Source organism: Gymnoscopelus microlampas (assembly GCF_963454915.1).
Source record: "Gymnoscopelus microlampas genome assembly, contig: SCAFFOLD_170, whole genome shotgun sequence".
NCBI lineage: Eukaryota > Metazoa > Chordata > Actinopteri > Myctophiformes > Myctophidae > Gymnoscopelus > Gymnoscopelus microlampas.
In genome coordinates this window covers 2,179-14,946 of record NW_028155798.1, presented here as the reverse complement: position 1 = coordinate 14,946, position 12,768 = coordinate 2,179, and the positions used below count along the sequence as shown (strand labels likewise).

Genomic DNA, 12,768 nt, shown 5'->3' with positions numbered 1-12,768 from the left:
TGCCAAAAAACATGGCTCCCATCCGCTTCCGTTCTATCTCCTTCTCTAAAACCCCTATAACTACAAAACTTTTTACGCTGGGGAAAACGACTCATTTTGTATGCACGATCACTCCGCCATTGTTACTCGCGTGAGAGATGTTATCGTTCCAGGCGTTAGCCAGGACCATCGTGCAAAATGAACGCATGCTTTGTTTCACATGGATTTCTCGTCTTGGAGTCTACAGCTTAAACTTAAACTGTCAGTTCTTTTACAAACTGGCAAAGTCGAAAACTCATCCAAAAGTGTTGGGCGGGGAGGAGTAGGACGGAGGCTCTACGTCCTCCCGGTGGGGGCTCCTCACTGGCAGGTGAGTCAGTAGGATACCAGGGCAGTGACGACACACACAATGTGTGTGGGGAGGAAATAATTGGCATAACGACTAAATTGGGGAGAAAAAGGAGTAAAAAGCAAAACGAAAGAAGAAATAAATAAAGTGGAGACGAATGAGGCAAACGACAGCAGGCTGTTTGTGAAAGGACAGTAGCCAAGCCAACATAAGGCGGTGGGGAGTTTATAGAGGGCTTTTTTACATGTATAGATTATTACGATGCCATATAAAATGCCTGCAGCTGCATGGTTGGATAGGAGTAAGTATACTGTTTGTCCCATGCGTCGGACAGATGCAAATTGGTCAATAAAATGTTGGAGCTTGCAGGTCTGCAGAAAAAAAATATTTATGAACGTTTTTCAACAGATGAATTTTGATGAATGGATGATTTTGTGAGGTAATCATTTCAACGTAGGGACGTAGTGGTCATTTTCGCAATAAATGGGACTAATGTTTACAAAGGGATAGATCATACAAAATATATCATGCGTGGACAACAGGACACACACACACACACACACACACACACACACACACCCGTATATACATAATTCCTCTACACTCCCCTCCCCTCCCCTCCCGCTGGGTACAGGGCAGGACCATCATTTCCACTCATAAAAGAGGGCCGTTTATACTCACGTCTTGGCATCCCAGTGACTCTGCATACCAGGAGAGTGAGGTAGTGGGAAACATGGCCTCCCACTCAACAACAGCACACACTCAACTGGTCTGCGCTCAGTTCCAGTTGGAGCTCGACTCGGGCCCAGCCCCGACAGCTGGACCCAGAGAGAGAGAGAGAGAGGACCGATGGCCGGTCCAACCTCCGTTTCCTCCACCTCTCTGTCTGTCTACCTCACCTCTGCTTTAGCCCTGCAACTATAGCCCTTATCTTATATCCATACGTTGTTTTGATTAACCCATTAAGACCGGGACAACATCCGTGTCGTTTTTAGATTTCTTTGGGCTATTTTTGAGAAATAGTGAACATTTTTGCAATTATTTTTTAAAGGCAAACATTTTTAACTCTACAAAACACTACAACTTCTGGGGGTCCCTGGAACAAAATATTTTGAGATGGGGGTCCACGACCAAATACATTTAAAAAAGAACTGTTAGGATTTAGAAGACATTTGGAAAATCCCCAGAAGCAAAGATTTGAGTTACAAATGTTCGTTTTAAAAATATATATATATTCAAAGATTTGCACACATTTTAAGGATTTTCTTTAAAAAAAATAGCAGATCTACAAGCTCATAGCGCGGCACTCGGTGCCGCGCTATGAGCTTGTATATCTGCTATTTTTGAATAGCCAAAGAAATCTAAAATGACACAGATGCGTTCCCTGTCTTAATGGGTTAATCGAATAATGGAGAAGCATTATATCAACAAATCGTTACTTTCGTAAGTGTTATTTTATACTTCGTCGCACAACAGTGTCGTACAAAAATCATGAAAATAGCAGATCTATAAGCTTTTCGATTCTCAAAAGTGTTATGTCTTTAATGTTTTGAAACCTATAACGATGCACGCCCAAAGTAGCGATCAATATTTTTTTTATAACGATTAAATCAATGAACTGTATATTGCACCCCTATATCCAACCTCCGTTTCGTCCACTTCTCCCCCCCTCTCTCTCTGTCTACCTCACTCTGCTTACCATGTGTCTCTCTCTCTGTTCCCACCTCCTCCCCTCCATTCTCTCTCCGTCTATCCTCTGTTCTTTCATCCACTCAGTGACCCCGAGGTCCATCCGTCCCACTAACAAGCGCCTGGGTCTTGCCCCCCCCCCCCACCCCCTCACCACACAACGGTCCGGGTCCTAAGCCAATCATGGAGCTTTTCGAGCGATGAAAAGAGGAAGGCTCTCCTCTTCCTCGACATTGTGGCCCCAGAGCCTGGCTGACAGGATCGATGGAGATGTGGGGAACAGGTTAAGGAGGGAGGCTCACCTTGAGACGCCACTCTCTGGAACCCCGGGATGCCACGAAAAGCAATTAAAAGTATTGATGGAAACTTCAATAGGTCTTAAACAGCGTTCTCAGACACCTCGGGGCAAGTACAAGACTAATCTTTTTTTCTCTCTCCCTACACTCCCGCTAACACGCACACACGCACGCACGTACACACACACACACACACACACACTCTGACCATATCCATCTCTTTTTAACCCTTTAAGATCGGGAAGACGGGAACGCATCTGTGTCATTTTAAGATTGCTTTGGCTATTCAATAATAGCAGATCTACAAGCTCATAGCGCGGCACCGAGTGCCGTGCTATGAGCTTGTAGATCTGCTATTTTTGAAAAGTTGTGGAAAATGTGTGCAAATCTTTGAATATATACTTTTAAAAGGCAACATTTGTAACTCAAATATTTGCTAAACTAAATATTTTACAAATGTTTGCTTTAAAAATATATATATATTATATATTCAAAGATTTTCACACATTTTCATGATTTAAAAAAATAGAATAGATCTGCTATTTTTGAATAGCCAAAGAAATAAAAGAAAATGACACAGATGCGTTCCCAGTCTTAAAGGGTTAAAACACACTCTCAGCCACTCAAGCTGGTCTGTTCCATTAGCAGCACAAAGGAGAGAAAATTATTTACAATAAGGAGGGCAGAGTGACACAGCTAGTAATTCGTGTTTGTCCAATCCCGACAGTTAGTCTAGTACTCTAGTTAGGCTTTGTGGTTAGCCAACCATGCGAGGGCCTACGCAAATGAGTACGCGCATCCACACGAACTCTGCAAACACTTTGAAAATGAGCCACTAATGTCTTCACCACTAAGCACACCGTTTAACTACATGGATTGTAATGAGCCCATCACACGCACGCACGCACGCATGCACACACGCACGCACTCTCCTCTGGATGTCAGGAGAGGAAGGAGAGGTCAGTAGTAGGGTTGTCCGATATTGGCTTTTTTACCGATAACCGATATACCGATATTGTCCAACTCTTAATTACCGATACCGATATCAACCGATACCGATATATGCGGGGATTATTGTGATTAGGGTAAGCTCAAATTTCATATCACACACACCATATACAGTAAGAACTCCTGTAACTTATTTATAAAGCAAAAAAAAAAAAGAATTTTTTTTTTTTCAAAAACCGATACCGATATTTTCCCGATATCAATTTTTATGCTAATATCGGCCGATAATATCGGGAGGCCGATAATATCGGACATCCCTAGTCAGTAGCATCCTACAGCAGGTTGTTCAAGCAGCCGTCTCACTAAATCGTTGATTTATGACACAGCTGCTGGTGTGATCACCTACGGCTGGGACTGGCGTCACGCCTCGAGAGGGAACGGTCACTTAGGAGGAACACAGGACAGAGATATCACTCACACATACCTTTGCACTGGTTTGTATTCTTATCCAGAATGGCCTTGGTTGACACTATTTTTCCATACCTGTAAAAGAAGAGAAAAAGAAAAGGGCATTTTAGCTTCATTTTCTTTATAAAAAATGACTTTTAGGACCTTTCGATTGGTTCGGCCCCCGTTGACTCACGTTGCCGTCGCGTGTTTAAAGTCTGTGCCTCATTTTCCATAATCTCACTGTTTGGTTGCAACCCGGCAATTTGCAAAGTGGCCCAAATGTCAAAAGCCATTGGAAAGGGAAATCACTTGAGGTTAATAACATTACTTGTATGGCCAGCTTCAAATGAATGTTCGCCCCCCCCTTGACATTTGCAGGACCCGCTAAACATTTTCCAGCGTCCCAAAGGCAACACAAACACACGCTTTGAGGTCACTTACGTTGCAAAATATTTTAACTAGTCAGAGAACCACACCGTCAAAATCGATAAACGTTAGTTATTGACGGAAAATGCATATTGAAAAGAAATTAACGTTGAAAGGAAGTCAATGTGGATGTCGGTGGGGCAACTTTCATTGATTAACCTCCTAAGCGCTGCATACTTTGTCGCAGGACAAATAGCAAAAATAGCCAATCAACACTATTTTAGCTACAGTATTTTTCATTCTTTATTTTCAACATAGTGACACCAGGGTTAATGTGGCTAATTGGTGTGGTGCTCTGTAATGAACAACGACATGGTATTTTCCCCAGCGGAATAGCGAAACCGAGCCACACATCCCTGTGTGTGTGTGTGTGTGTGTGTGTGTGTGTGTGTGTGTGTGTGTGTGTGTGTGCCTTGGTGTAATAATGTGGTAAATAACAGGTCCCTGCAGTGTGACCGTTTTTCTGATAACCTTTTCACCATTCATTTACAGTGGAGGGGGGGGGGGGCACACATTAGGAAAGGGCTGCTTCCAAAGCAGGCTCTGGATTAATCACACGCTGTACTGTGTTACTGGGGCGCTAGTGCGGCATCAGTCTGTGTGTGTGTGTGTGTGTGTGTGTGTGTGTGTGTGTGTGTGTGTGTGTGTGTGTGTGTGTGTGTGTGTGTGTGTGTGTGTGTGTGTGCGCGCGCATGTGTCTGTGCTTAAGTGAGTGCAAGTGTGTGTGTGCATTGCATGTGAGTGTATACAGAATGCATGCTTGTGTGTAAGGCCCGGTACACGTCTGTGTGTACATGTGTATAAACTTAATTCTCCCTTCTTGCAGTCTAGCATGAGCTCGTGCGCGTGACGTGCACGTGCAGGAGTGTGCACAACTCTCTGCGGCTGGCAGTGCACGTGTGCCAGAGTCTGTGTGAGAGGAGGCACTGAAGCTCACAGCACACACACAGTGTGAATGTGCGTGCATGTGTGTGTGTGTGTGCGTGCGTGCGTGCAGACTGCATCCTGGCCCATATCTCAGCAGCAGGGGATAATTGTGCCATTTCTCAACGCGCTGGAGACGCTATTTACTGCACACAGTGGAGGAGATGAACTGATGAGGCTCTGAGAGGAAAACTACCAGCTTAAATACACACACACACACACACACACACACACACACACACACACACACACACACACACACACAGTCATCATAATTTGCACACCCGCACACATAGAGAAGCACACACAAATGCACGGAATCGCCGTGCACGCACGCACGCACACACACACACACACACACACAAACACACACACACACACACGCACACGCACAAACGCGCGCACATATTGATACACACCAATCAGTGTATTGTCTGTTTTAGGCAGATAAACGGGCCATCGTCGCAACAGGGATCCATAATCCAGTGCGGCACAACAGGCAGTTGTGTATGGTGTTTGATCACACACTCACACGCACGCGCACGCACGCACACACACACACACACACACACACACACACACACACACACACACACACACACGCACACACTGAACAACAAGTACAGCAGTTGAAAGTGGGGCTGAGTGTTCATTTGATTACAGAGCAGGGAGCTGCTGTGTGATTGCAGGGTTGCAGCACAGATACAGCGGAGAGGAAAATCTCAATACAAATATAGGATTTTGTGTACAGCCCACATAGCAAAAAAGACCTGGCAAAGTTATGGCCCGGATCATGCTGTTTGTCATGGCCCACTCGGAGCAATGGTCTATACCCCCTGGTCTGGCGCCAGATCGGTTTGCCAGAAGCTCAGACATACATGAACCGTATATGGGCCAGCTGTAAAGGGCCACACTGTGCTGACCCAGTGATGAGCCAGAACATAGCAAAAAAGACCTGGCAAAGTTATGGCCCGGATCATGCTCTTTGTCATGGCCCACTCGGAGCAATGGTCTATACCCCCTGGTCTGGCGCCAGATCGGTTTGCCAGAAGCTCAGACATACATGAACCGTGCATGGGCCAGCTGTAAAGGGCCACACTGTGCTGACCCAGTGATGAGCCAGAACAGTGTTTCCACTGCTGGCCCAAACATGGGTCGCCAGAACAGGGCCTGAACAGTGTTTCCACAGCTGGCCCAGACATGGGTCACCAGCACAGGGCCTGAATAGTGTTTCCACAGCTGGCCCAGACATGGTTGGCCAGCACAGGGCCAGAGCACTGTGTCCATACTTGGCCTAGGCATGGTTGGCCAGAACTAGCCCAGAACAATGTGTCCATAATTGGCCCAGATATGGGTCACCAGCATAGGGCCAGAACACTGTGCCCACAGCTGGCCCATACATTTGCCAGGACAGGGCCAGCTGTGGACATAATGTTCTGGCCCAAAGCTGGCAAAGTTATGGCCCGGATCATGCAGTTTGTCATGGCTCGCTCGGAGCAATGGTCTATACCCCCTGGTCTGGCGCCAGATCGGTTTGCCAGAAGCTCAGACATACATGAACCGTGCATGGGCCAGCTGTAAAGGGCCACACTGTGCTGACCCAGTGATGAGCCAGAACAGTGTTTCCACTATGGAAACAGGAGCACCTATGAAAAAAGTCAACTGTAGAAGTTAAGATGGGGTGTGACAAAGGTCTTATTTAGGGGGGGTTGTGCTTTAGTCAGGCTCTCTCCTTTAATCAAGCCATACTAAATGCCATACACAGGCTATAATTGACTAAGATAAAATAAAAACAAGCATAAAGTTTTCTGCTTTTTTATTATTAAACTGCAAACCATGTGAGGCAAATGCGTGTATGAACAATGCAGTCAACATTTGGAATATGTGAACAATGCAGTTAACAAGAAACTGTAAACTGAAAAAAAAAGTAGTGCTTTTTTGCTGAAGTGACGGTCCTCCCTCGCCAAAATTTAACTCACAGAATTTGACGTTCCGAGTCAACAAATCTCATCATGTCCATTATACATTTCCGATGTGACAACTGTGAGTCACAAAGAACTGTACCAGGAGACCCTCATCCACGTAGCTCGCACCTCCCTCAGAACCAAGGTTCACGCAGAGATGGCAGACCTCCTCCACGAGGCTGTTGTAGATGCTGTTCTGGCCATTGTCAGAACAGAACTGATGAGATCCGAGTCCTGAAATCAAAGCAAACATAAGAATGTTGTTCTTTAGTCAAGTGGCTTAATTATTGGTAAAATAGTAAATAAATAAAAACCTGTGTAAGAAAAGAGGGGGGGAAACGCAGCATCAAAGTAAATTTATTATTTAGGCTTGTATACCCAAGGGATGCGGTGACCTAGTGGTTAAGAGGGTCAGGCTTGTTACCGAGAGGTTCCCAGTTCGACTCCCCAACACGACACTAGGTATGAAAATCACCGGGTGATTAACAATCCTGCAGGGTCTGGCAAGAAATAAGTTACTGCAACTTAGTCCAAACCCTGGGTAAATAACGATTTCTTCCTCTTCCTCTTCCCAGGAGTATTTATTTTTCTATGTGAAAAGAACTTTGTATGTGCTTTATAAATAAAGCACTTAAAAACTTAAGCTAGTGATGGTACACCATATTATCAATATTGGCAGACATCTTAAGTAGTATATTAAAACACAATTCCTACATACTGTAGGCTATATGGGGGGGGGGGGTAAGTAATTTTTGGTGGTGCTACCTACTGAAAAGTTAAGTGGCACCAGTGAAAAAGTTACGTCTGGAGCCGTGACCCCATCCCAGAACTAACTGTATCTACGTAAACACACCATGTCTTTCTAGACAAGACTCACTCTGCATTGGAGCTCCTTCACATGCGCCTGTCTCTGTCTCTTCTGCCCCCACCTCCACCTGACGCTGAAGCCCTGAAATCAAAGCAATCATGAGAATGTTTCTTCAGTAATGTGTCTTAATTATCAGTGCAACGGTAAATAAAACCGCAGTAAGGAAAAATAAATCCATTTTGTTTAGAACAAGAATTTGGAACTAAAGATGAGATGTGGTCATGACCAAAAGCACAAGGTCACAGGTACAAGCATAGATATAAATACCTAGATGCCTCATCCGGCAATGGCCGATGGACATTCTCAGTAATTAGCATACATGGTCGGCATTTTTGTTTCTTGGAGAAACTGGCCAATCACCGCGGGTCTTTCCCGTCACATGACAGAATCTACGGTGCGCTTGATGTGCTGCAGCACCATGCCCTGAGTGCACTGAAGAAACAACCCCAGAAGTCCCTGGAAAAACAAAGCTTTGATTGGCCTGTAGTGTCGCCGCCCGTTGTAAAACAATAATGGATACTTCCGTGTTACTTCCTTGTAGCCGTCAAGGAAAATCTCATAAGGAAGTGTCATACATCACGTGGTTGCGTCCATAGAGATGCGCCATGACACTTTCGGTGGCATAACATCTACCAGAAGTTCAGTGAATACATTGCAGTGGATGAGAGCCTTCTGGACAGCTCGTATCAAACATTATTTTCTGAACGAATGCAACCTTTGTGTTTTGTCATGAGCTCAAAGACTGGAGTCCTCATGCACGCGCAGTCATTATCATACCTTCAGTGTAGAGTAGGCTATTATTTTAGAACACACCCCTCTAATTCCTCTTATTCTGATCAATCTGATTTTCTCATTTTCGTTGCAAGTTCAATATATTTCGCCTTCACATCTGCACAACTTGATGTAAAATTGTTTCTAAAACAGCCTGTTTGAAACAATTTGTCTATAGCGCCGCTGATACTGTACAGTATCAATTAGACTATCTTAGATTTATTCAATCATTTGACATTATATCTTAAAATCTATAGCCTAGTTTGACTATCGACCCAACACTAATACTGATGAGCTCAGCCACTTATCATTATTCTACTGATGCTCTGCGAAGAGATCAAACGTGACATGTTTAGCCTAGATGTTGGTCCGATCGTTAAAGTTGATATTTGAATTAAAACGTTACTTTGTTTAGCTGAACATAAGCTGGCATATATTGCAGCTGTTCTGCAAAAAGGAATGGTCAAAACTACCCAAAAATATGTGAGCCAAACTTGTGGAAACATATTCAAAAATACTTTTTTCAATAGGGCTGTAACATAAGAAAATGTAGGAAAAGTGAAGCATTCTGAATACTTTCCGGACTGACTGTACGTAAACACCCCATCTTTCTAGACAAGACTCACTCTGCATTGGAGCTGTTTGAGAACCCCCTGTCTCGGTCTCTTCTGCCCCCACCTCCACCTGACGCTGGAGACCTGAAATCAAAGCAAACATCAGAATGTTTCTTTAGTCATGGGGCTTGATTCTCGGTGCAACGGTAAAAAAATAAATAAATAAAATAAAATGCAGTAAGGAAAACTGGAGGGAAAAAAAAGAAAAAACAAATCCATATTGTTTAGAAGAAGAACTTGGAATTTAAGATAATTTAAGCTCAGTTATTAATGGCCAGACAAGACCCCTATTCCAGAATGAACTGTATCAATGTAAACACACCATCTTTCTAGACAAGACTCACTCTGCATTGGAGCTGTTTGAGAACCCCCTGTCTCGGCCTCTTCTGCCCCCACCTCCACCTGACGCTGGAGACCTGAAATCAAAGCAATCATGAGAATGTTTCTTTAGTAATGTGTCTTAATTCTCAGTGCAACGGTAAATAAAACAGTAAGGGAAAATAAATCAATTTTGTTTAGAACAAGAATTTGGAACTAAGGATGATGTGCTCTGTGCTGAAGTGTGGGTCATGACCAAAAGCATAAGGTCACAGGTACAAGCAGCCGAAATGAGTTCAGTCACCCGAAAGACTTGGAGTACTGCTACTGCTCACTTCTTTGTGTCATCATTTCCAATTTCACTTGTTTATCCTGTATGAGTCATCTCTGATTGGATAACATTGGTATCTGACCATAACATGCATGTTCTGTTTACTAAACACCTGGAGACAGGGAGACCCCTGTTACTGAACACTTCATAGTAATTATTGCCATCCGAATATAGATATGTTTATCTTTTAATAAACAAAATCACTTACTGCACAATTCTTTAAAAAATAGCAGTAGCTATAGAATAGCAGTGTTCCTTCATGATTGACTAAATTAGCTTCTCAATTCTATATTGTATATCCCAGCAAAGTTGTTAGAAGCCAATTTAAGATAAGGGTTAGCATTAAACAACAAACAAAAAGGGTTTTGTGTGTGTGTCTTCCCCGAGTAGAACTGAAATTCTTACCAGTTGGATTTTGAGGTCGGGGCTATTTTGTAGCCGCTCCTCCAGGTTTTCTAGGGATTGGGTATCAGCTAATGGCAGCAGATTTGGTTCAACACCTATGAGAATGAGAAAAGCTTTATCACATCACAGGTTTGCAGGTGTAAAACAGTGGGTGTATTTCCATAAAGAAAGGGAAGAAGATGGAGCAAGGGGAAGAGAGAGAAGATACATTTTAAAAAACAACAATGCATCTACATATTTACACAAGAATAAAGTAACTTTATTCTTTTAAGCCTTAGTCAATTTAAGACATTTAATGAATAGAGTAACATCCTCGCCTTTATTCCAACAGTCGATTCATTTGTGGATTATACAGTGAGCTGCACGTTTTAATTTTTTTCCTCCTTTTTAAAAAGGCAGTGAGCTTGTAGATCGGCGGTAGTGACGTGGCGCATCTAGTGAAAGCCGGAATTACACAATTTACATGTAAATAGGAAGTAAACGAGGGGGGGGAATGGCGTTCGGCCACAGATGGGATTAAAGCACTTCTTTATTGAAAAATATGAACTAATACATTGCACAAATACTCTGGACACCTACTTAACATTTGGGGCAAGCACCTTATGTTTTGCATTTCTACATGTTTGGAGACATACAGCTCCAGGTTTTACCGGTGACATTTCAGGGCAAACTGGGGGTGTGGTCACTAAGACTCTCGTAGATACGAAAGTAAAAGTCAGATTTGATAAAATACATATACGATAGTCTTGATCTAAGGCTTTAGTGAAGCCACACTTTAGAGCGTTTGTCACCACGGTCCATATTTCAGTGACAGCATGCCTGTTGCTCACTCGCATCTAAACGCGGTGTGTGTGCGGTGCAGCGTAAATGAGTCACGCAGTCAAGTTAGATAAGTCCTGACAGATAGTCAAATACGTCTTTGATGATATATATGCCTTGTTTGAACGATTATTAGCACACCAAGGAAAAAGATAGCGCAGAGATGCAACAGAATCAACCAGATTGAACTTACTTGCTGTGAAAATAACAGCTGCTGATCAGACAGTAATGAACTTCTCCCATGCGCTGGAGTCATACAACCAATGACAATCACAGCCCTGCAAGGAAAGAAATGTTTGATTAACTAACAATACAGTATATTCAAACTCTAATTTTGTTTACAGTTGTCATATTACAATTCACCTTAAAATAAGTTATAAGTAGCTATATCATATCAGTGGTTCTCAAAGATTTCCATGTCAATTGTATTTGGCTTCAGATTTGAAAAGGTTGTGCGCCAAGGAACCCCACAAGAGAAGTGTATTTACACCTGGAGGAACCATCTCTAGAAACCCACTTTAAGAACCAACACATTAAATGTACAGTGGTTCTCAGGTGGGGTTCAGCAGGGACCCTCAAGATTCCAAATGGACCCTTACAGGCCTTTAACTCTGAGAGTACCAATTGAACCAAATGGACCCTTACATATCTGTAACTGTGAGTGTACACATGTAACCAAATGGACCCTTACATATCTGTAACTGTGTACACATGTAACCAAATGGACCCTTACATATCTGTAACTGTGAGTGTACAAATGGAACCAAATGGACCCGTACAGGTCTGTAACTCTTACAGATCTGTAAGGGTCCATTTGGTTCCATGTATACTGTCAGTTACAGACCTGTCAGGGTCCATTTGGTTACATGTGTACACTCACAGTGTACAAATGGAACCAAATGGACCCTTACGTGTCAGTAACTCAAGAGTGTACCAATGGAACCTTACCTTTGACTTGCTTATTAAAAGTCCCCCCTGGCCTACAAAGCCCTGCAATATAAGTAAAATAAATATAGATTATTGAGGCAACTTCATGATAAACAGTAGAAAAGGCCACACACCTATGTATTCTATATACAAAAGGCAAGATACTTTTGTTTTAATAGCATGTTGTCTTTTAAAACGTCCAAACAAACGGTTTGTGTTTACAAGGAAATACCTGTTACACTACAGGCTAACTAACCAACAGAATCTTACATTATGTGCAGCATATGTTGAGTCACAACGTTATTTCTCAACCATTAATGTTCAGACGTGATCTAAATAATTATAAATGCATAAACATACCTCTTTTTGCTGTTCTGTGTTCTGTCGACGTCTCCCAAAGACAATCTCAGTCACAGCTGCTGCTGATTAGACCAGCTGTGCTGGTTATCCCATGCGCTGGAGTCATGCAACCAATGAGAGCACAGGACACGGGGGTGTGTTCTGAGGGACGACCAATGAGCGCAGGTTTTATCGGTTGTCAGGGAAACCATCACGACCAATCACCGCAGGCTCTTGTCTCTCAGGCAATGGGAATAGAGTTGGAGGGTTTTCATTTTTTGGCATCAAAATATACTTCAGTACTCAAAGTAAAAGTACTCATTATGCACAATGTCCCATTTTACAAGTTAT

General features: G+C 43.1%; 1 protein-coding gene across 2 annotated transcripts; it reads right to left on the bottom strand.

The window, feature by feature from the left end:
* Positions 1-6,862: 6,862 nt before the first annotated feature.
* Positions 6,863-12,511, bottom strand: LOC311041250 (uncharacterized protein). 2 transcript variants are annotated; one of them, XM_084086151.1, is made up of 8 exons: positions 12,439-12,511; positions 12,100-12,141; positions 11,345-11,429; positions 10,333-10,427; positions 9,623-9,694; positions 9,291-9,362; positions 7,903-7,974; positions 6,863-7,259 (listed from the first exon to the last, which is right to left on the bottom strand). In XM_084086151.1, the coding sequence occupies exons 5-8, from the start codon at positions 9,627-9,629 to the stop codon at positions 7,081-7,083; spliced, it is 330 nt and encodes a 109-aa protein (XP_083942277.1). In that variant the 5' UTR covers positions 9,630-9,694; positions 10,333-10,427; positions 11,345-11,429; positions 12,100-12,141; positions 12,439-12,511; the 3' UTR covers positions 6,863-7,080. The 2 variants fall into 2 exon arrangements, with proteins under 2 accessions (XP_083942277.1, XP_083942276.1); XM_084086150.1 differs by having other exon boundaries at positions 9,291-9,694.
* Between the last annotated feature and the right edge of the window lie 257 nt (positions 12,512-12,768).